Source organism: Pseudochaenichthys georgianus, unplaced genomic scaffold, assembly GCF_902827115.2.
Source record: "Pseudochaenichthys georgianus unplaced genomic scaffold, fPseGeo1.2 scaffold_654_arrow_ctg1, whole genome shotgun sequence".
In the NCBI taxonomy this organism is placed as follows: domain Eukaryota; kingdom Metazoa; phylum Chordata; class Actinopteri; order Perciformes; family Channichthyidae; genus Pseudochaenichthys; species Pseudochaenichthys georgianus.
The window spans coordinates 47,674-70,894 of NW_027263209.1; the positions used below are offsets into that span (position 1 = coordinate 47,674).

A 23,221-nucleotide genomic window follows, 5' to 3' on the forward strand; every position below is an offset into this window, starting at 1 on the left:
GAATAACATGTCAAATGAATACTGAAATAAGAAATCCTGAATTAGACGTTTACATTTGTCTTTAGATGAAGATTACTAAATGCATAAATACATTAAACGGGACACGGATAATAAGAAACAGTCTTGTAAAACTTTGGCATGTATTTATTTATTTTAATGAGCTGAGAACTCATAAATTAAGGTGAACAAAGATGAGAAATACATTTATTAAATCTGTATTAATCCAGTCAGCTGCAGGAAACATTCACAAGGTGGAGCTCTCTTGTTGCTTAACCAGTTCAGCCCTGAGCCTGTGTTCCAGGTCTCAGGCTCGTAATGCCCATGTCTTCTAAAAGGGTTAATAATCTTTGTTCTCAAAGTAATGATGAACCTGTGAGTTGGATGCAGAACAGTCAGAATCAATATAGATGTTTTTATTTTAAAGTAAATTCAGATTGAACACAGTAAAAAACTGTAAATTATTGTGTCCGTCCAAAATAAACCATGACTTATAGTGAAAACTTGAATGATGGGATGGTAGACTAACAGCTTTAGGAATCCAAACTATAACATATAATAAGTACTATTACTATTTGGTAGACTAAATAAGTGCCCTGTATCAGGATGATGACAACGGGAGATTTCACCTTTTTAGAGAGGCTTAGAAATAGAACCCACCTCTGGGGTCATTTGGGTGGATCTTCCATATCTCTGGAACCCTTCGGTCGATTTTGATGATTGACACCTCTTTTGAACCGTTAGAGCCAATAGGATCGAGGGGGAGTTCCTAAATCCATCTAAACATTACCATTGAGGAGTGAGAGTGATGCGCAGCCAGCATGCCCCAAACCGGAAGCTGTTTATTGACATAAATGTTATGATGGATTATCAGTAATGATTTCAAAGGGACACGGAGACATTGGATTAACCTTCAGCAGCGTTTATATGCCCTTGAACACAACTATGGGGCCTAGCAGGTTAACAGATGTCGCTACTAGGTGACATTTAAGGTAAAATGAACAGAACCACACTGAGCCGGTCAGTGCTGCCAGACTTGATGGAAGTGTGGTCGCGTTCTCGTGACTTTGCTCAGCGCTATGCTTGTGACAACTTTCGCCATGAACTGTTACTGCCCAGGTTAATCCCGATGTAAGCGTGACGTATTTGGTTCTTGGATCTCGCCGGGTGGGGCCAGAGAATAGACCAGACTCCAGCAACGGTCAATGTGTCCAGAGTGCGCCATCTAGTGGGATCAACTGAAATGCCGGGCATTGCAGGAAAAAGGCAAAATGAATGCGTTCTTTTCTATCGTTTGGACAATTTTGTACCAATATCCGGGGGCCGGATTAAAAAGCCCAACGGGCCGTATATGGCCCGCAGGCCTTAGTTTGCCCATGCCTGCGCGAACATATGAATAACGCCGCCTCATAGATTAAACTCAAATCATGTGGGAACCGATGTTTATCGACACTTTTCGATGAGTAGTTGTAACATCCCGTCATGTCTGCTAGATTGTTCATGTTATTGTTTCACGTTTAGTTCATAGCCCAGGTTAGATTTACGTTTAAGTCTTTTTGTTCACCTGTCTCGTCCTGTCATTGCACTTCCTGTTTTATTGTGTACTTACCTCTGGTCTCATTTCAGGTCCCCTTACTTCCTCCCTTTGTGTGTGTTCCCGCCTTCGTCAGCGTCTGCCCCGCCCCTGATTGTCTCCACCTGTCCCCCCCTCACCTCATGGATAAATAGTCCCGTCTCCCTTTGTCCTGTGCCAGTTCGTCTTGTGCCATTAAGAGAGCCAGCTAGTAGTCAAGTTTATTTAGTTTATAGTTTGCTTTGCTACGTTTTGCCTCAGGAGTGATTTTTGTTTGAACTTTATATTTATTCAAAGTAAAGACCTTTTGAACAACAAACCTTCGTTTGAGTCCAAGTGTCTGTCGAGGTTCCTAACGGTAGTATTTGATCGTGACCAACTAGCAAAAAGATCTCAATCATTTTGAAAAGGTTGTCACGAAATATGAGCTGGAATCAAACAAACATAAAGAATGTAAATATTATTTAAAAAGCCAGAAGAATACGAAAAAAATAAATAATGATACATTTTATTTGGAGGCGTAAAATCTCTTAATTGAACATAATAAAGAAAGTCTTTGATTTGTTTGTCTTTGCTAATAGTTCCTCCTTCCCCTGAGGGATATGGAGGATGGAGTTCGTTACAGCAGCTGATGTGAATATCTAACGGCGTGTCGTTCAGTTTGTTCTTATTAATAAAGAGGGAAGCAGGATCTGAGAGGTTTTGTTGCTTTTTATTAAATATGAATGATTTTAATCCAGCGTGTAGACGTTCTCCTGCAGAGGCCTCCTCAGCCGGATCTCGTAGATGATGTGCGGAGGCTCCTCCTCCTCCGAGAAGCTGCAGGAGAAAACATAACTTTATTAACACAACCAGAACCACACAATCACACACAGAACCAGCTGCAGGTTATTATTAGCGTCTCTACTGGTACTCTTTTCACCCTCTGTCTAAAACCAGAGCCCAGTCCAAACTGAGAACAATTTCAAAATCTGAGAGAAAAATGTCAAAAGTGAAATTATGAGAAAAATGTCCAATAAGTCTAATTCTGGGATAAAAGTATAATTCTGAGAAAAAAGTTAAGAAAAAAATACATAAAGTCAAATTCTGAGAAAAATGTCCAAAAAGTTTAATTCTGGACAAAAAGAATAATTCTGAGAAAAAAATCTAATTTTGAGAAAAAAATGATAAAATGAAATTCTGAGAAAAAGCCAAAAAAATCTACTTCTGTGAAAAAAGACATAAATATCAAATTCTGAGAAAAAATATCAAATTCCGAGAAAGAAGGTGACCAGAGCCCAATCTGCTCTGATTGGTTAGCCGGCCAGCTCTGTTGTGATTGGTCGACCGCTTAGAGATGTCCCGCCCCAAAGCCCAATGTGTTGGATCTCTAGCCAATGGGAACGGAGCGAGTGTTTCCCTGAACTCACCACCCGCCGCTGAAGGCTCGTCTGTGCACTCCGCCTGCAGAGAGACAGAAATCACATTAATAACAAACTGCCGGTTTTCATTTTGTGTTGAAGCCGGAAAACGTACGTCTGAAGGCGAGGAAGAGGAAGATGGAGGCGAAGACGACCAGCAGGACGACGGAGAGCGAGACCACAGGGACTCTCGTCTGGAGGGGGGATATTATTATTATTTATAGGTAACGAAAGAACTGTCGATATTTGATTTTTAATTACAATCTCAATATTTCATACGTTGTCAGACTTAAACACTACACGGCAACGTCGAGAGTTTTGTGAGAAAGTTGGAACATTTTACAAAATAAATGTTAACTTTAAACATTTTAACTCTACAAGAAAATTGTGATAATTGACTAAATGAAAAGTTTCCGTACTCTCTGGAAAACGCCAGAGTATAACGGCCCGTCCACGGAGCTGGGCGTGTCTGAAACTCGACCAACAACCAATCACATGAATCTCCCGCCCCTGACACACAAGCAGTGCTTTGATTGGCCAGAGCTTGTACCAGCATATGATTCGATTGGCTGACACTTCTGCCGAGGCGTCAAAAGTCGAACATTGCTCAACTTTTGCAGCGAGCCACGCCAGCAACGCTCCACGTCGCTTCCCACAATGCAGTTCGGCTAAAAGTGACGTCACCCCATTCAAAGTGAACGGGCAGAAGCGCTGGAAGCTTCAACGCACGCCGCTGTGCGGACGGCCGTCACCATTTGATTCAAGAAAAAAGTGAAAATATTCCGGAATTTTGAAAGAAAGTCGGAGATGTTGGGAACACACATTCCAAAATGATAAATAAAAGATCTTGGGAATTAACATCTGGGTCTCCAGCGTTTCCGCCAGGGGGGCGTCTTGCCGTCATTAGACGCCCTTGCTCAGCTCGGGACGCCCTGAACCCGAGCCGAGGGGGTCCAAAAATATTAATAATTTAAGAGAAGATCGAGAGTTTTTATCGCTTGAAATGACGAAAAGGAAAAAGGACAAGGACATCCCTCTGTTGGAGGGGCAAAGGAGTCTGGTGGGATTCTTTTCGGAGTATTTTGAAGATCGTTTCCCCGACAACGAAGGTGCCTGCTACGGGACAACACGGAACGTGCGCGATTTGGAAGCGATGAGCGGGGGGTTTTAGTGGAGTGGGGGGGGTTTAGTGGAGCGGGGGGTTTTAGTGGAGCGGGGGGTTTAGTGGAGCGGGGGGGGTTTAGTGGAGCGGGGGGGTTTTAGTGGAGCGGGGGGTTTAGTGGAGCGGGGGTTTTAGTGGAGCGGGGGGGGGTTTAGTGGAGCGGGGGGGTTTTAGTGGAGCGGGGGGGTTTAGTGGAGCGGGGGGGGGTTTAGTGGAGCGGGGGGTTTTAGTGGAGCGGGGGGTTTTAGTGGAGCGGGGGGTTTTAGTGGAGTGGGGGGGGTTTAGTGGAGCGGGGGGGGGGTTTTAGTGGAGCGGGGGGTTTAGTGGAGCGGGGGTTTTAGTGGAGCGGGGGGGTTTAGTGGAGCGGGGGGTTTTAGTGGAGCGGGGGGTTTTAGTGGAGTGGGGGGGGGTTTAGTGGAGCGGGGGGTTTTAGTGGAGCGGAGGGTTTAGTGGAGCGGGGGTTTTAGTGGAGCGGGGGGGTTTAGTGGAGCGGGGGGTTTTAGTGGAGCGGGGGGTTTAGTGGAGCGGGGGTTTTAGTGGAGCGGGGGGGGTTTAGTGGAGCGGGGGGTTTTAGTGGAGTGGGGGGGGGTTTAGTGGAGCGGGGGGGTTTAGTGGAGCGGGGGGGTTTTAGTGGAGCGGGGGTTTTAGTGGAGCGCGGGGGGTTTTAGTGGAGCGGGGGGGGGGTTAGTGGGAGCGGGGGGGTTTTAGTGGAGCGGGGGGTTTAGTGGAGCGGGGGGTTTTAGGGGAGCGGGGGGTTTTAGTGGAGGCGGGGGGGGTTTAGTGGAGCGGGGGGGTTTAGTGGAGCGGGGGGTTTAGTGGAGCGGGGGGGTTTTAGTGGAGCGGGGGGTTTAGTGGAGCGGGGGGGTTTAGTGGGGCGGGGGGTTTTAGTGGAGCGGGGGTTTAGTGAGAGCGGGGGGTTTAGTGGAGCGGGGGGGTTTAGTGAGCGGGGGGTTAGTGGAGCGGGGGGGGGGTTTAGTGGAGGCGGGGGGTTTTAGTGGAGGCGGGGGGTTTAGTGGAGGCGGGGGGGTTTAGTGGAGGGGGGGGTTTAGTGGAGTGGGGGGGGGGTTTAGTGGAGCGGGGGTTTTAGTGGAGCGGGGGGTTTTAGTGGAGCGGGGGGGGTTTTAGTGGAGCGGGGGGGTAGGGGGGGGTTTAGTGGAGCGGGGGGTTTAGTGGAGCGGGGGGTTTAGTGGAGCGGGGGGGTTTAGTGGAGCGGGGGGCTTAGTGGAGCGGGGGGCTTAGTGGAGCGGGGGGTAAACTGTGGGAACATGAAGAGCCGCTTGGGAGCCGAAACAGCCGGCTCTTTAAGAGAGCCGAGCGAAATGATCCGGCTCACTAACGTAGAAAGACACCCCGGGGTGGACGCCCTCTCAGCCCTGGTCTGGCGGAAACACTGTGGGTCTCTGCAGAAAACATAATCGGCGCTTTCACACCGGAGTACTTTTTTTGGGAGTCCCAGCAGCTTCGACTGAAGCCTCCCCACTCCGGGGACCTCCGGGGGGCAGTATACGCCGTGAAGCGGTTTGCAGCCTGCCAGTAAACCCAGAGCAGAAGAAGAAGAAGTGACCTCATCCTCCCTCGGGGACTTGCTGGGACACTAAAGAGTCGGGGAACAAGTACGCGCTAAGTACTCGGAGGGGAAGGAGGTCTGAGCACTCATCAGCTCAAAGGTCAGGGGTCAGCCGCCCTTCTTTGATCAGCTCCCATGAGACGAGTCTCACGGCGAAATCTCATAATGACCTCAGATGTGAAGGCGTCGGGGTCGGAGGTCGAGTTCCTCCTCAGGAGATCCAGCTGAGACGACAGCAGCGACCTCCAGTTCACTACACACACACACACACACACACACACACACACACACACACACACACACACACACACACACGATCTGAAGAGCTGCGCAGACAAGGTTCTCTAAACTACTGAGGGATCAGAACAAGAGACAGGTGCTGACCTGAGGGACAGGTAGCTGAGGCTCACCTGTGGTCACCTGACTGGTTCCTGTTGTTGTTGTTGTTGTTGTTGTTGGAGAGGTGGTGACCGGAGCTGAGAGTAAACACAGTCAGATTAAACGGCGATGTGGAGGAACGCTATGCGTCTGTTTGACCTGCACCAAGTCTCTGCTGTATGGACACATCAACGTGTCCACTCTGCTGTATGGACACATCAACGTGTCCACTCTGCTGTATGGACACATCAACGTGTCCACTCTGCTGTATGGACACATCAACGTGTCCACTCTGCTGTATGGACACATCAACGTGTCTCTGCTGTATGGACACATCAACGTGTCCACTCTGCTGTATGGACACATCAACGTGTCCACTCTGTCTCTGCTGTATGGACACATCATCATGTCTCTGCTGTATGGACACATCAACATGTCTCTGCTGTATGGACACATCAACGTGTCCACTCTGCTGTATGGACACATCAACGTGTCCACTCTGCTGTATGGACACATCAACGTGTCTCTGCTGTATGGACACATCAACGTGTCCACTCTGTCTCTGCTGTATGGACACATCAACGTGTCCACTCTGTCTCTGCTGTATGGACACATCAACGTGTCCACTCTGTCTCTGCTGTATGGACACATTATCATGTCTCTGCTGTATGGACACATCAACATGTCTCTGCTGTATGGACACATCAACGTGTCCACTCTGCTGTATGGACACATCAACGTGTCCACTCTGTCTCTGCTGTATGGACACATCAACGTGTCCACTCTGTCTCTGCTGTATGGACACATTATCATGTCTCTGCTGTATGGACACATCAACATGTCTCTGCTGTATGGACACATCAACGTGTCCACTCTGCTGTATAGACACATCAACGTGTCTCTGCTGTATGGACACATCAACATGTCTCTGCTGTATGGACACATCAACGTGTCCACTCTGCTGTATGGACACATCAACATGTCTCTGCTGTATGGACACATCAACGTGTCCACTCTGCTGTATGGACACATCAACGTGTCCACTCTGCTGTATGGACACATCAACGTGTCTCTGCTGTATGGACACATCAACATGTCTGCTGTATGGACACATCAACGTGTCCACTCTGCTGTATGGACACATCAACGTGTCCACTCTGTCTCTGCTGTATGGACACATCAACGTGTCCACTCTGTCTCTGCTGTATGGACACATCATCATGTCCACTCTGCTGTATGGACACATCAACGTGTCCACTCTGCTGTATGGACACATCAACGTGTCTCTGCTGTATGGACACATCAACATGTCTCTGCTGTATGGACACATCAACGTGTCCACTCTGCTGTATGGACACATCAACGTGTCCACTCTGCTGTATGGACACATCAACATGTCTCTGCTGTATGGACACATCAACGTGTCCACTCTGCTGTATGGACACATCATCATGTCTCTGCTGTATGGACACATCAACGTGTCTCTGCTGTATGGACACATCAACGTGTCCACTCTGCTGTATGGACACATCAACGTGTCTCTGCTGTATGGACACATCATCGTGTCTCTGCTGTATGGACACATCAACGTGTCCACTCTGTCTCTGCTGTATGGACACATCAACGTGTCTCTGCTGTATGGACACATCAACGTGTCCACTCTGTCTCTGCTGTATGGACACGTCATCGTGTCTCTGAGCCTCACCTTTGACCACCCTCAGGTTCATGATGACCTTCTTGTCGTTGAAGAGGCCGTGGATGTCGACGCGGCAGCAGTACGGCCCGCTGTCCGTCCTCTGAACGTCCAGGATGTCCAGATCCATCTGCCCGTCCAGAACCGCCCCGCTGAGCCGGTACCGCTCCGACACCTGGGACCAACGCAAGGTCAGTGTGCGGAGAAGTGTCTTTGAAGGACACCTAATGTGCAAACATCAACATGTGTCCCCTCTTCTTCATGTCTCTTCTACATCAACATGTGTCCCCTCTTCTTCATGTCTCTTCTACATCAACATGTGTCCCCTCTTCTCCATGTCTCTTCTACATCAACAGGTGTCCCCTCTTCTCCATGTCTCTTCTACATCAACATGTGTCCCCTCTTCTCCATGTCTCTTCTACATCAACATGTGTCCCCTCTTCTTCACGTCTCCTCTACATCAACATGTGTCCCCTCTTCTCCATGTCTCCTCTACATCAACATGTGTCCCCTCTTCTCCATGTCTCTTCTACATCAACATGTGTCCCCTCTTCCTCATGTCTCTTCTACATCAACATGTGTCCCCTTCTCCATGTCTCCTCTACATCAACATGTGTCCCCTCTTCTCCATGTCTCTTCTACATCAACATGTGTCCCCTCTTCTCCATGTCTCCTCTACATCAACAGGTGTCCCCTCTTCTCCATGTCTCCTCTACATCAACATGTGTCCCCTCTTCTCCATGTCTCTTCTACATCAACATGTGTCCCCTCTTCCTCATGTCTCTTCTACATCAACATGTGTCCCCTTCTCCATGTCTCTTCTACATCAACAAGTGTCCCCTCTTCTCCATGTCTCTTCCACATCAACATGTGTCCCCTCTTCTCCATGTCTCTCCTACATCAACATGTGTCCCCTCTTCTCCATGTCTCTTCTACATCAACATGTGTCCCCTCTTCCTCATGTCTCTTCTACATCAACATGTGTCCCCTCTTCTCCATGTCTCTTCCACATCAACATGTGTCCCCTCTTCTTCATGTCTCTCCTACATCAACATGTGTCCCCTCTTCTCCATGTCTCTTCTACATCACCATGTGTCCCCTCTTCTCCATGTCTCTTCTACATCAACATGTGTCCCCTCTTCTCCATGTCTCTTCTACATCAACATGTGTCCCCTCTTCTTCATGTCTCTTCTACATCAACATGTGTCCCCTCTTCTTCATGTCTCTTCTACATCAACATGTGTCCCCTCTTCTTCATGTCTCCTCTACATCAACATGTGTCCCCTCTTCTCCATGTCTCTTCTACATCAACATGTGTCCCCTCTTCTCCATGTCTCTTCTACATCAACATGTGTCCCCTCTTCCTCATGTCTCTTCTACATCAACACGTGTCCCCTCTTCGACATCAACATGTGCCCCTCTTCTCCATGTCTCTTCTACATCAACACGTGTCCCCTCTTCTACATCAACATGTGTCCCCTCTTCTTCATGTCTCTTCTACATCAACATGTGTCCCCTCTTCTTCATGTCTCTTCTACATCAACATGTGTCCCCTCTTCTCCATGTCTCTCCTACATCAACATGTGTCCCCTCTTCTCCATGTCTCTTCTACATCAACATGTGTCCCCTCTTCTTCATGTCTCTTCTACATCAACATGTGTCCCCTCTTCTTCATGTCTCTTCTACATCAACATGTGTCCCCTCTTCTACATCAACATGTGTCCCCTCTTCTCCATGTCTCTCCTACATCAACATGTGTCCCCTCTTCTACATCAACATGTGTCCCCTCTTCTTCATGTCTCTTCTACATCAACATGTGTCCCCTCTTCTTCATGTCTCTTCTACATCAACACGTGTCCCCTCTTCTTCATGTCTCTTCTACATCAACATGTGTCTCCTCTTCTTCATGTCTCTTCTACATCAACATGTGTCCCCTCTTCTTCATGTCTCTTCTACATCAACATGTGTCCCCTCTTCTACATCAACATGTGTCCCCTCTTCTTCATGTCTCTTCTACATCAACATGTGTCCCCTCTTCTTCATGTCTCCTCTACATCAACATGTGTCCCCTCTTCTCCATGTCTCTTCTACATCAACATGTGTCCCCTCTTCTCCATGTCTCTTCTACATCAACATGTGTCCCCTCTTCCTCATGTCTCTTCTACATCAACACGTGTCCCCTCTTCGACATCAACATGTGCCCCTCTTCTTCATGTCTCTTCTACATCAACATGTGTCCCCTCTTCCTCATGTCTCTTCTACATCAACATGTGTCCCCTCTTCTTCATGTCTCTTCTACATCAACATGTGTCCCCTCTTCTTCATGTCTCCTCTACATCAACATGTGTCCCCTCTTCTTCATGTCTCTTCTACATCACCATGTGTCCCCTCTTCTTCATGTCTCTTCTACATCAACATGTGTCCCCTCTTCTCCATGTCTCTTCTACATCAACATGTGTCCCCTCTTCTTCATGTCTCTTCTACATCAACATGTGTCCCCTCTTCTTCATGTCTCTTCTACATCAACATGTGTCCCCTCTTCTTCATGTCTCTTCTACATCAACATGTGTCCCCTCTTCTTCATGTCTCCTCTACATCAACATGTGTCCCCTCTTCTTCATGTCTCTTCTACATCAACATGTGTCCCCTCTTCTTCATGTCTCTTCTACATCAACATGTGTCCCCTCTTCTTCATGTCTCTTCTACATCAACATGTGTCCCCTCTTCTTCATGTCTCTTCTACATCAACATGTGTCCCCACTTCTTCATGTCTATTCTACATCAACAGGTGTCCCCTCTTCTTCATGTCTCCTCTACATCAACACGTGTCCCCTCTTCTTCATGTCTCCTCTACATCAACACGTGTCCCCTCTTCTTCATGTCTCCTCTACATCAACACGTGTCCCCTCTTCTTCATGTCTCTTCTACATCAACATGTGTCCCCTCTTCTCCATGTCTCTTCTACATCAACATGTGTCCCCTCTTCTTCATGTCTCTTCTACATCAACATGTGTCCCCTCTTCTCCATGTCTCTTCTACATCAACATGTGTCCCCTCTTCTCCATGTCTCTTCTACATCAACATGTGTCCCCTCTTCTTCATGTCTCTTCTACATCAACATGTGTCCCCTCTTCTTCATGTCTCTTCTACATCAACATGTGTCCCCTCTTCTTCATGTCTCCTCTACATCAACATGTGTCCCCTCTTCTCCATGTCTCTTCTACATCAACATGTGTCCCCTCTTCCTCATGTCTCTTCTACATCAACACGTGTCCCCTCTTCGACATCAACATGTGTCCCCTCTTCTCCATGTCTCTTCTACATCAACATGTGTCCCCTCTTCTCCATGTCTCTTCTACATCAACATGTGTCCCCTCTTCTCCATGTCTCTTCTACATCAACATGTGTCCCCTCTTCTCCATGTCTCTTCTACATCAACATGTGTCCCCTCTTCTTCATGTCTCTTCTACATCAACATGTGTCCCCTCTTCTTCATGTCTCTTCTACATCAACATGTGTCCCCTCTTCTACATCAACATGTGTCCCCTCTTCTTCATGTCTCTTCTACATCAACACGTGTCCCCTCTTCTTCATGTCTCTTCTACATCAACATGTGTCCCCTCTTCTTCATGTCTCTTCTACATCAACATGTGTCCCCTCTTCTTCATGTCTCTTCTACATCAACATGTGTCCCCTCTTCTACATGTCTCTTCTACATCAACATGTGTCCCCTCTTCTTCATGTCTCTTCTACATCAACATGTGTCCCCTCTTCTTCATGTCTCTTCTACATCAACATGTGTCCCCTCTTCTACATGTCTCTTCTACATCAACATGTGTCCCCTCTTCTCCATGTCTCTCCTACATCAACATGTGTCCCCTCTTCTACATCAACATGTGTCCCCTCTTCTTCATGTCTCTTCTACATCAACATGTGTCCCCTCTTCTTCATGTCTCCTCTACATCAACACGTGTCCCCTCTTCTTCATGTCTCTTCTACATCAACATGTGTCCCCTCTTCCTCATGTCTCTTCTACATCAACATGTGTCCCCTCTTCCTCATATCTCTTCTACATCAACATGTGTCCCCTCTTCTTCATGTCTCTTCTTCATCACCATGTGTCCCCTCTTCTACATCAACATGTGTCCCCTCTTCTTCATGTCTCTTCTACATCAACACGTGTCCCCTGTTCTGCATGTCTCTTCTACATCAACATGTATTAGTACTTCAGCTGTAACAGAGTGTGTGTACAGTGTGTATTAGTACTTCAGCTGTAACAGAGTGTGTGTACAGTGTGTATTAGTACTTCAGCTGGAACAGAGTGTATGTACAGTGTGTATTAGTACTTCAGCTGTAACAGAGTGTGTACAGTGTGTATTAGTACTTCAGCTGGAACAGAGTGTGTCTATTAGTACTTCAGCTGTAACAGAGTGTGTGTATTAGTACTTCAGCTGGAACAGAGTGTGTGTACAGTGTGTATTAGTACTTCAGCTGTAACAGAGTGTGTGTATTAGTACTTCAGCTGGAACAGAGTGTGTGTACAGTGTGTATTAGTACTTCAGCTGTAACAGAGTGTGTGTATTAGTACTTCAGCTGTAACAGAGTGTGTGTATTAGTACTTCAGCTGGAACAGAGTATGTGTACAGTGTGTATTAGTACTTCAGCTGTAACAGAGTGTGTGTATTAGTACTTCAGCTGTAACAGAGTGTGTGTACAGTGTGTATTAGTACTTCAGCTGGAACAGAGTGTGTATTAGTACTTCAGCTGTAACCGAGTGTGTGTATTAGTACTTCAGCTGTAACAGAGTGTGTACAGTGTGTATTAGTACTTCAGCTGGAACAGAGTGTGTGTATTAGTACTTCAGCTGTAACAGAGTGTGTGTATTAGTACTTCAGCTGGAACAGAGTGTGTGTACAGTGTGTATTAGTACTTCAGCTGGAACAGAGTGTGTATTAGTACTTCAGCTGTAACAGAGTGTGTGTACAGTGTGTATTAGTACTTCAGCTGTAACAGAGTGTGTGTATTAGTACTTCAGCTGTGACACAGTGTGTGTACAGTGTGTATTAGTACTTCAGCTGTAACAGTGTGTGTATTAGTACTTCAGCTGTAACAGAGTGTGTGTACAGTGTGTATTAGTACTTCAGCTGGAACAGAGTGTGTATTAGTACTTCAGCTGTAACAGAGTGTGTGTATTAGTACTTCAGCTGTAACAGAGTGTGTGTACAGTGTGTATTAGTACTTCAGCTGGAACAGAGTGTGTATTAGTACTTCAGCTGGAACAGAGTGTGTGTATTAGTACTTCAGCTGTAACAGAGTGTGTGTATTAGTACTTCAGCTGTAACAGAGTGTGTGTATTAGTACTTCAGCTGGAACAGAGTGTGTGTACAGTGTGTATTAGTACTTCAGCTGGAACAGAGTGTGTGTACAGTGTGTATTAGTACCTCAGCTGTAACAGAGTGTGTGTATTAGTACTTCAGCTGTAACAGAGTGTGTGTATTAGTACTTCAGCTGGAACAGTGTGTGTATTAGTACTTCAGCTGTAACAGAGTGTGTGTACAGTGTGTATTAGTACTTCAGCTGGAACAGAGTGTGTGTACAGTGTGTATTAGTACTTCAGCTGGAACAGAGTGTGTGTGTGTGTGTGTGTGTGTGTGTGTACAGTGTGTATTAGTACTTCAGCTGTAACAGAGTGTGTGTATTAGTACTTCAGCTGTAACAGAGTGTGTGTATTAGTACTTCAGCTGTAACAGAGTGTGTGTACAGTGTGTATTAGTACTTCAGCTGTAACAGAGTGTGTGTATTGGTACTTCAGCTGGAACAGAGTGTGTGCACAGTGTGTATAGTACTTCAGCTGTAACAGAGTGTGTGTACAGTGTGTATTAGTACTTCAGCTGGAACAGAGTGTGTGTACAGTGTGTATTAGTACCTTTGACACAACCCCGTTCTCGTCGCTCTGCAGTAGAAGGTCTCGGCACCAGAACGTTCCGCAGCTCCGCCCCCAGCAGACCCGGCTCCGCCCCAAACGCCTGACCGAGTACTGACAGGTGAGCGAGGCCACGCCCCCTTCCCACACCTTGAAGCAGGACGTCCCTGCGCACACACACACACACACTTACTTGTAATCTCCTTTCTTCTTTTCTACTTTGATAATCGAACTATTTCGGCAAAAGGAAAAAAAGTTATTTCCGTAAAAATATTCAGACTTTTTGGAGGAATTTTAAAAAGAAATTAACTTTCTATTTTCCTCTGGTCTCCCAGCTTCATCAAACCAACGATACGGCTTCTAGCACCGCGAGGCCACATATCAACATACTTCCACATTAGGGTCCTTTCCATCTCGTCAAACGTCTGCGTGAGTGGAGGAGCTGCAGCCGTCAGAGAAACGTAGAGAGGCACGGAGAGAAAATACTACGAGTACCTCAAAGAAGAAGTAAAGTAATCAGGGTGAAGTAAAAGTACCCAGTTTGTTTGTTTCTCACCTGACAGCACGACGAGGAAGAGGACGAAGACCGGAGGAGAGACGGCCGCCATGCTGTGAGTGAGTGTGAGTGTGTGTGTGTGTGTGTGTGTGTGTGTGTGTGTGTGTGTGTGTGTGTGTGTGTGTGTGTGTGTGTCTGACCACAGTGTGTCTCTGTGCTGAGTGAACAATGTGTGTTTGTATGGTAGTAATTTATTAGTATTCAGTTAATTTAATAATAATGAGTTTTTCCTCATGTTTGTTTTATAAAATTTCCGTTCTTTTAAAATATTCAAAATAATCTTTATTGTAGAAATTCAGAATATCTGTCTCTTAATATTTTTGACAATCTTTGTTTTATTTAACATTTATTTGTTGGTGATTTTCCAACTTTTTGGAGATTTCTGCCCGTTTTTCTTTTTAATTCTGCAATTATTTCCAAAACATTCTGACTTTTTTCCTGTAGATTTTATCTGGATATATTTTCTGACTTTTACGCTTGATATTCAGAGTTTCTGATTGCGGTGTTTTGACTTGTTTTTAATATTTCCAGCCAATTTCTCATTAAATGTTTTTTAATATTCCGACTTTTATTGTAATTTCCGTAAATCAGAAATAAAACTGAATTGAGAGAACGTCATTTTGGACTGCAACACAAAGCACCATTCATGCAACACACACACACACACACACACACACACACACACACACACACACACACACACACACACACACACACACACACACACACATACACACTGTGGCTGTGTGGAGATGTCGCCGAAATATAAAGGGTTCATTATTCACGCTAATACTCCCAATGCCCCCCCCCCAAACTCTGAGAGGCTTTTATTTTCAAAAAATGTAACCAAACATTTTAACCGCTTGGTTAACCCTAACCAGGACTCTTTAAAATAGAGACACTACATACTGATATACACCTGAGCATCAGCAGGAGAGGACTCTTTAAAGTAGAGACACTACACACTGACATACACCTGAACATCAGCAGGAGAGGACTCTTTAAAGTAGAGACACTACATGCTGATATACACCTGAACATCAGCAGGAGAGGACTCTTTAAAGTAGAGACACTACATACTGATATACACCTGAACATCAGCAGGAGAGGACTCTTTAAAGTAGAGACACTACACACTGATATACACCTGAACATCAGCAGGAGAGGACTCTTTAAAGTAGAGACACTACACACTGATATACACCTGAACATCAGCAGGAGAGGACTCTTTAAAGTAGAGACACTACATACTGATATACACCTGAACATCAGCAGGAGAGGACTCTTTAAAGTAGAGACACTACATGCTGATATACACCTGAACATCAGCAGGAGAGGACTCTTTAAAGTAGAGACACTACACACTGACATACACCTGAACATCAGCAGGAGAGGACTCTTTAAAGTAGAGACACTACATGCTGATATACACCTGAACATCAGCAGGAGAGGACTCTTTAAAGTAGAGACACTACATACTGATATACACCTGAACATCAGCAGGAGAGGACTCTTTAAAGTAGAGACACTACACACTGATATACACCTGAACATCAGCAGGAGAGGACTCTTTAAAGTAGAGACACTACACACTGATATACACCTGAACATCAGCAGGAGAGGACTCTTTAAAGTAGAGACACTACATACTGATATACACCTGAACATCAGCAGGAGAGGACTCTTTAAAGTAGAGACACTACATGCTGATATACACCTGAACATCAGCAGGAGAGGACTCTTTAAAGTAGAGACACTACATACTGATATACACCTGAACATCAGCAGGAGAGGACTCTTTAAAGTAGAGACACTACACACTGACAAACACCTGAACATCAGCAGGAGAGGACTCTTTAAAGTAGAGACACTACATGCTGATATACACCTGAACATCAGCAGGAGAGGACTCTTTAAAGTAGAGACACTACATACTGATATACACCTGAACATCATCAGGAGAGGACTCTTTAAAGTAGAGACACTACATACTGATATACACCTGAACATCAGCAGGAGAGGACTCTTTAAAGTAGAGACACTACATACTGATATACACCTGAACATCAGCAGGAGGACTCTTTAAAGTAGAGACACTACATACTGATATACACCTGAACATCAGCAGGAGAGGACTCTTTAAAGTAGAGACACTACATACTGATATACACCTGAACATCAGCAGGAGAGGACTCTTTAAAGTAGAGACACTACATGCTGATATACACCTGAACATCAGCAGGAGAGGACTCTTTAAAGTAGAGACACTACACACTGACATACACCTGAACATCAGCAGGAGAGGACTCTTTAAAGTAGAGACACTACATGCTGATATACACCTGAACATCAGCAGGAGAGGACTCTTTAAAGTAGAGACACTACATACTGATATACACCTGAACATCAGCAGGAGAGGACTCTTTAAAGTAGAGACACTACATACTGATATACACCTGAACATCAGCAGGAGAGGACTCTTTAAAGTAGAGACACTACATACTGATATACACCTGAACATCAGCAGGAGAGGACTCTTTAAAGTAGAGACACTACATACTGATATACACCTGAACATCAGCAGGAGAGGACTCTTTAAAGTAGAGACGCTACATACTGATATACACCTGAACATCAGCAGGAGAGGACTCTTTAAAGTAGAGACACTACATACTGATATACACCTGAACATCAGCAGGAGAGGACTCTTTAAAGTAGAGACACTACATACTGATCATCAGCTGGAGAGGACTCTTTAAAGTAGAGACACTACATACTGATATACACCTGAACATCAGCAGGAGAGGACTCTTTAAAGTAGAGACACTACATACTGATATACACCTGAACATCAGCAGGAGAGGACTCTTTAAAGTGGAGACACTACATACTGATATACACCTGAACATCAGCGGGAGAGGACTCTTTAAAGTAGAGACACTACATACTGATATACACCTGAACATCAGCAGGAGAGGACTCTTTAAAGTAGAGACACTACATACTGATATACACCTGAACATCAGCAGGAGAGGACTCTTTAAAGTAGAGACACTACATACTGATATACACCTGAACATCAGCAGGAGAGGACTCTTTAAAGTAGAGACACTACATACTGATATACACCTGAACATCAGCAGAAGAGGACTCTTTAAAGTAGAGACACTACATACTGATATACACCTGAACATCAGCAGGAGAGGACTCTTTAAAGTAGAGACACTACATACTGATATACACCTGAACATCAGCAGGAGAGGACTCTTCTGCTGATGTTCAGGTGTATATCAGTATGTAGTGTCTCTACTTTAAAGAGTCCTCTCCTGCTGATGTTCAGGTGTATATCAGTATGTAGTGTCTCTACTTTAAAGAGTCCTCTCCTGCTGATGTTCAGGTGTATATCAGTATGTAGTGTCTCTACTTTAAAGAGTCCTCTCCTGCTGAGTCTTTAAATAAAAACATGTACACGGTGCAAACAGAAGACAAGTAATAAAATGAAGGACAAACAACAAAGGTCTTTTTACAAAAAACGTATTTTTATTAATTGTTTTTTACAGTTTAATTGTATATGTTTTCACTTTTCCTGTCCTGTCCTTCTCGTCTCTTCCTCGTCTTATGGAGAACATTTAACATGCTTAGTTAAAGGTGGGGGGGTGAGTCTGAGGAAGCGGCTCGAGATGCACTTGTTGTTATTTTCCATGGAAAGCTCTCAACGTCCCGATAGCAATGAATATCTGAAGTGCTTTGAAGCCGTGGCGCTGCAGAAAGCTCGACCAATCATCTGAGCCGGCTGAAGTAACTGGACGGCCTACCTGCCTGTCAGCCTTCCATCGGGGCACACACTGATCTCTGCCCTCATTGGTCCTGTGCGCGTCCGTGTGTGTTGGGGGAGGGGCTCTGAGAGGAAGGGGCAGATTTTCTCCGGCTGTGTATTTTCAAATTCTAGCCACTCGAGCTGCTTCTCCGTTCTTACCTCCCCCACCTTTAAGGCTTCAAAACTTTGATTATTGATCAAAGTTAGAATGCTCATCTGATCTAATGGACTCAAGATGTTCCTGTTCCAGATGTCCCAACGCGTCCCGGTCAGATCTGGACCCTTGGTCTGGTGTTTCCTCCTGGATGCTACGGCTACCTAAAGAAACACAATAATAATCTAACCTACGCTCAACCTGCCGCTGGGCCCAGAAAGCAAACGTTACGCACAACGTCCAATGTCCAGGCAGAAGATCCTTTCATCCCTTTATTGTAGTATTCCAATAAAATACAGAGAACTACGGCAACTACAATTATTACGATAAATAATGATTCATTCACTAAAACAAACAGTCCGAAAATAAATGTTTACTTTTAAAATAACATAAACCAATATTTAGCTCCAACGCTGAAGGTAGAGTTGGTTCCGTGAAGGCAGGATGCGCTTTCTACACTCTGATTGGTCTATTCTGCTTCAGCGATGCCCTGCTCTTCATCTCTGTCCAGGGGGGAGGGGTCTTCATCTCTGCAGGGGGGAGGGGTCTTCATCTCTCTGCAGGGGGGAGGGGTCTTCATCTCTCTGCAGGGGGGAGGGGTCTTCATCTCTCTGCAGAGGGGAGGGGTCTTCAGACCAAAGTCTGTGAACAGTCGCCTCGGCTAACGGGAAGTCTTCAAACTTGACTCTTTTTTCTTCCGGAATGTGGGGAAGTATTTCTCCTTCGCAGAACTTCAGTTTCTCTCTCAGTCGGTCCGGACCGAACTCCAGCAGCTGAAACAGGAAGAGCTCAGATTCAGCAACATGGAGCCCATCATGAACTACAACTCCCATGAGCCTCTGGGAACACGTATAAATATCAATTACATAATGTAATCGATTGACAGCCCTTTACATTGTCAATACATAAAGATATATATCGTTTTTCCACATTTCTATATTTCTATTTATACATTTATGTGGAATTTTCTCCATTTCGTTTAAAAATTCTTCACATTTATTTCACGAAATCTCATAAAATTAAAATGGTCTTCAAATTTCTCTATCTTTTATTTATCTTTAAAATTAGTTTTCTAGGTGTTTTTCAAGTATTCCTTGGATATAAGATATTTTGGGGAATTTCTTCTTTCTTTTTACACATTTTCTTCTCGACATGTTTCACATCCTTTTTTTTGGACTTTTTAAACATATTTGTGTATTTCTTTAACAACAAGGGCCGTGGTGCTTCTGAGAAAAGGAGCTGAGGTCAAACTCTGAAACGAGTCCTTAAAGAAGACTGACCAGATCCACTCTGGTCGGTCCTACAAAGTCGTCCTGGAGATATATAAATATATGAAATGTAGAGAAAAGCCTGAGGCTGAGCTGTGGACAAGAAGACAAGAGGAAGTGATCACCTTGTCCTCCACATGCAGAGCGATGCCCACGTTATCCCAGACATAGTACTCGGGCCCCCAGCCGTGCCTGCGGGGCGTGTAGGGCTGAGCCTCCATCTGCTGAGTCTCATCGTTCTGGACCAACTGGTAGCTGACCGAGAGACAGGAAGTCAGTCCTTAACTCATTTCCTGTCTGACCCTCCAGGTACCTGTCATTGTTGTGTTCTCACCTGTGAGTTCCACACATGGCCTCAGGCCTCCAGGTGAAGCGGCCATCTCTGTAGCAGCAGACAGCGTCTGGGTCGTCAATCAGAAGAGGATGTTCAGAGAACTGCTCCTGATTGGCCGGACTGTGGACCAGCACCACGTACATCACTTCCTGTGGGTACAGGTGGGTTTGATATACCCGCATGACGGGCTGCTCACCGCCGCAAAACTGGAGAGAGAAGAAGAGCTTTTACACAGAATCAGGTGGAAAAATCAACAAAGTTATAAACTTATATTCAGTCAGAAAACTCTCGTGTTTCTTGATATGTTCATTAGAGGCAGCAAATAGTTTGAATTAGTCTAGTCTCTAGCCTCATCACTCCACAGACTTACATAGAACATTGAGTGATGATTAGATACCTATCCCCCAACACTCTGGAGATTAGATACCTATCCCCCAACACTATGGAGATTGGATACCTATCCCCCAACACTATGGAGATTGGATACCTATCCCCCAACACTATGGAGATTGGATACCTATCCCCCAACACTATGGAGATTGGATACCTATCCCCCAACACTATGGAGATTAGATACCTATCCCCCAACACTCTGGAGATTAGATACCTATCCCCCAACACTATGGAGATTAGATACCTATCCCCCAACACTCTGTGGAGATTAGATACCTATCCCCCAACACTCTCTGGAGATTGGATACCTATCCCCCAACACTATGGAGATTGGATACCTATCCCCCAACACTATGGAGATTAGATACCTATCCCCCAACACACTATGGAGATTAGATACCTATCCCCCAACACACTATGGAGATTAGATACCTATCCCCAACACTCTGTGGAGATTAGATACCTATCCCCCAACACACTATGGAGATTAGATACCTATCCCCCAACACTATGGAGATTAGATACCTATCCCCTACACTCTATGGAGATTAGATACCTATCCCCCAACACTCTGGAGATTAGATACCTATCCCCTACACTCTATGGAGATTAGATACCTATCCCCCAACACTCTGGAGATTAGATACCTATCCCCAACACTCTATGGAGATTAGATACCTATCCCCCAACACTCTCTGGAGATTAGATACCTATCCCCCAACACTATGGAGATTAGATACCTATCCCCTACACTATGGAGATTAGATACCTATCCCCCAACACTCTCTGGAGATTAGATACCTATCCCCCAACACACTATGGAGATTAGATACCTATCCCCCAACACACTATGGAGATTAGATACCTATCCCCCAACACACTATGGAGATTAGATACCTATCCCCCTACACACTATGGAGATTAGATACCTATCCCCCAACACTCTATGGAGATTAGATACCTATCCCCCTACACTCTATGGAGATTAGATACCTATCCCCCAACACACTCTGGAGATTAGATACCTATCCCCCAACACACTATGGAGATTAGATACCTATCCCCCAACACTCTATGGAGATTAGATACCTATCCCCCTACACACTATGGAGATTAGATACCTATCCCCCAACACACTATGGAGATTAGATACCTATCCCCCAACACTCTATGGAGATTAGATACCTATCCCCCAACACTCTGGAGATTAGATACCTATCCCCCTACACTCTGGAGATTAGATACCTATCCCCCAACACACTCTGGAGATTAGATACCTATCCCCCAACACACTATGGAGATTAGATACCTATCCCCCAACACTCTGGAGATTAGATACCTATCCCCCAACACTCTATGGAGATTAGATACCTATCCCCCTACACACTCTGGAGATTAGATACCTATCCCCCTACACTCTATGGAGATTAGATACCTATCCCCCAACACTCTGGAGATTAGATACCTATCCCCCTACACTCTATGGAGATTAGATACCTATCCCCCAACACTCTATGGAGATTAGATACCTATCCCCCAACACACTCTGGAGATTAGATACCTATCCCCCAACACTCTATGGAGATTAGATACCTATCCCCCAACACGCTATGGAGATTAGATACCTATCCCCCAACACTATGGAGATTAGATACCTATCCCCTAACTCTATGGAGATTAGATACCTATCCCCAACACTCTGGAGATTAGATACCTATCCCCCTACACTCTATGGAGATTAGATACCTATCCCCTAACTCTATGGAGATTAGATACCTATCCCCCAACACTCTGGAGATTAGAAACCTATCCCCCTACACTCTATGGAGATTAGATACCTATCCCCCAACACTCTGTGGAGATTAGATACCTATCCCCCAACACTCTATGGAGATTAGATACCTATCCCCCAACACGCTATGGAGATTAGATACCTATCCCCCAACACTATGGAGATTAGATACCTATCCCCTAACTCTATGGAGATTAGATACCTATCCCCCAACACTCTGGAGATTAGATACCTATCCCCCTACACACTATGGAGATTAGATACCTATCCCCTAACTCTATGGAGATTAGATACCTATCCCCCAACACTCTGGAGATTAGATACCTATCCCCCAACACACTATGGAGATTAGATACCTATCCCCCAACACTCTGTGGAGATTAGATACCTATCCCCTAACTCTATGGAGATTAGATACCTATCCCCCAACACTCTGGAGATTAGATACCTATCCCCCAACACACTATGGAGATTAGATACCTATCCCCCAACACACTATGGAGATTAGATACCTATCCCCAACACTCTGTGGAGATTAGATACCTATCCCCCAACACACTATGGAGATTAGATACCTATCCCCCAACACTATGGAGATTAGATACCTATCCCCTACACTCTATGGAGATTAGATACCTATCCCCCAACACTCTGGAGATTAGATACCTATCCCCTACACTCTATGGAGATTAGATACCTATCCCCCAACACTCTGGAGATTAGATACCTATCCCCTACACTCTCTGGAGATTAGATACCTATCCCCCAACACTCTCTGGAGATTAGATACCTATCCCCCAACACTCTCTGGAGATTAGATACCTATCCCCCAACACTATGGAGATTAGATACCTATCCCCTACACTATGGAGATTAGATACCTATCCCCTACACTATGGAGATTAGATACCTATCCCCCAACACTCTCTGGAGATTAGATACCTATCCCCCAACACTATGGAGATTAGATACCTATCCCCCAACACTCTATGGAGATTAGATACCTATCCCCCTACACACTATGGAGATTAGATACCTATCCCCCAACACACTATGGAGATTAGATACCTATCCCCCAACACTCTATGGAGATTAGATACCTATCCCCCAACACTCTGGAGATTAGATACCTATCCCCCTACACTCTGGAGATTAGATACCTATCCCCCAACACACTATGGAGATTAGATACCTATCCCCCAACACTCTGGAGA

At 45.2% G+C, this 23,221-nt stretch overlaps 1 protein-coding gene across 1 annotated transcript; it reads right to left on the minus strand.

Annotated features, from left to right (window-relative positions):
* Window positions 1-2,263: 2,263 nt before the first annotated feature.
* On the minus strand, window positions 2,264-14,329 carry timd4 (T cell immunoglobulin and mucin domain containing 4). Its single transcript, XM_034079580.1, has 8 exons — window positions 14,250-14,329; window positions 13,697-13,860; window positions 7,783-7,945; window positions 6,110-6,175; window positions 5,870-5,952; window positions 3,086-3,164; window positions 2,980-3,013; window positions 2,264-2,389 (listed from the first exon to the last, which is right to left on the minus strand). The coding sequence occupies exons 1-8, from the start codon at window positions 14,299-14,301 to the stop codon at window positions 2,302-2,304; spliced, it is 729 nt and encodes a 242-aa protein (XP_033935471.1). The 5' UTR covers window positions 14,302-14,329; the 3' UTR covers window positions 2,264-2,301.
* Window positions 14,330-23,221: the final 8,892 nt, after the last annotated feature.

What these genes read in the sequence shown, in the direction of transcription:
- timd4 (XM_034079580.1), bottom strand. Translation starts at nt 14,301, where the DNA reads ATGGCGGCCGTCTCTCCTCCGGTCTTCGTCCTCTTCCTCGTCGTGCTG. An exon ending in GAACCTGAGGGTGGTCAAAG is followed by an intron (nt 6,176 to 7,782) that starts GTGAGGCTCAGA and finishes GTTTACTCTCAG; the next exon opens with CTCCGGTCACCACCTCTCCA. An exon ending in CGAGCCTTCAGCGGCGGGTG is followed by an intron (nt 2,390 to 2,979) that starts GTGAGTTCAGGG and finishes TTTCTCCTGCAG; the next exon opens with CTTCTCGGAGGAGGAGGAGC.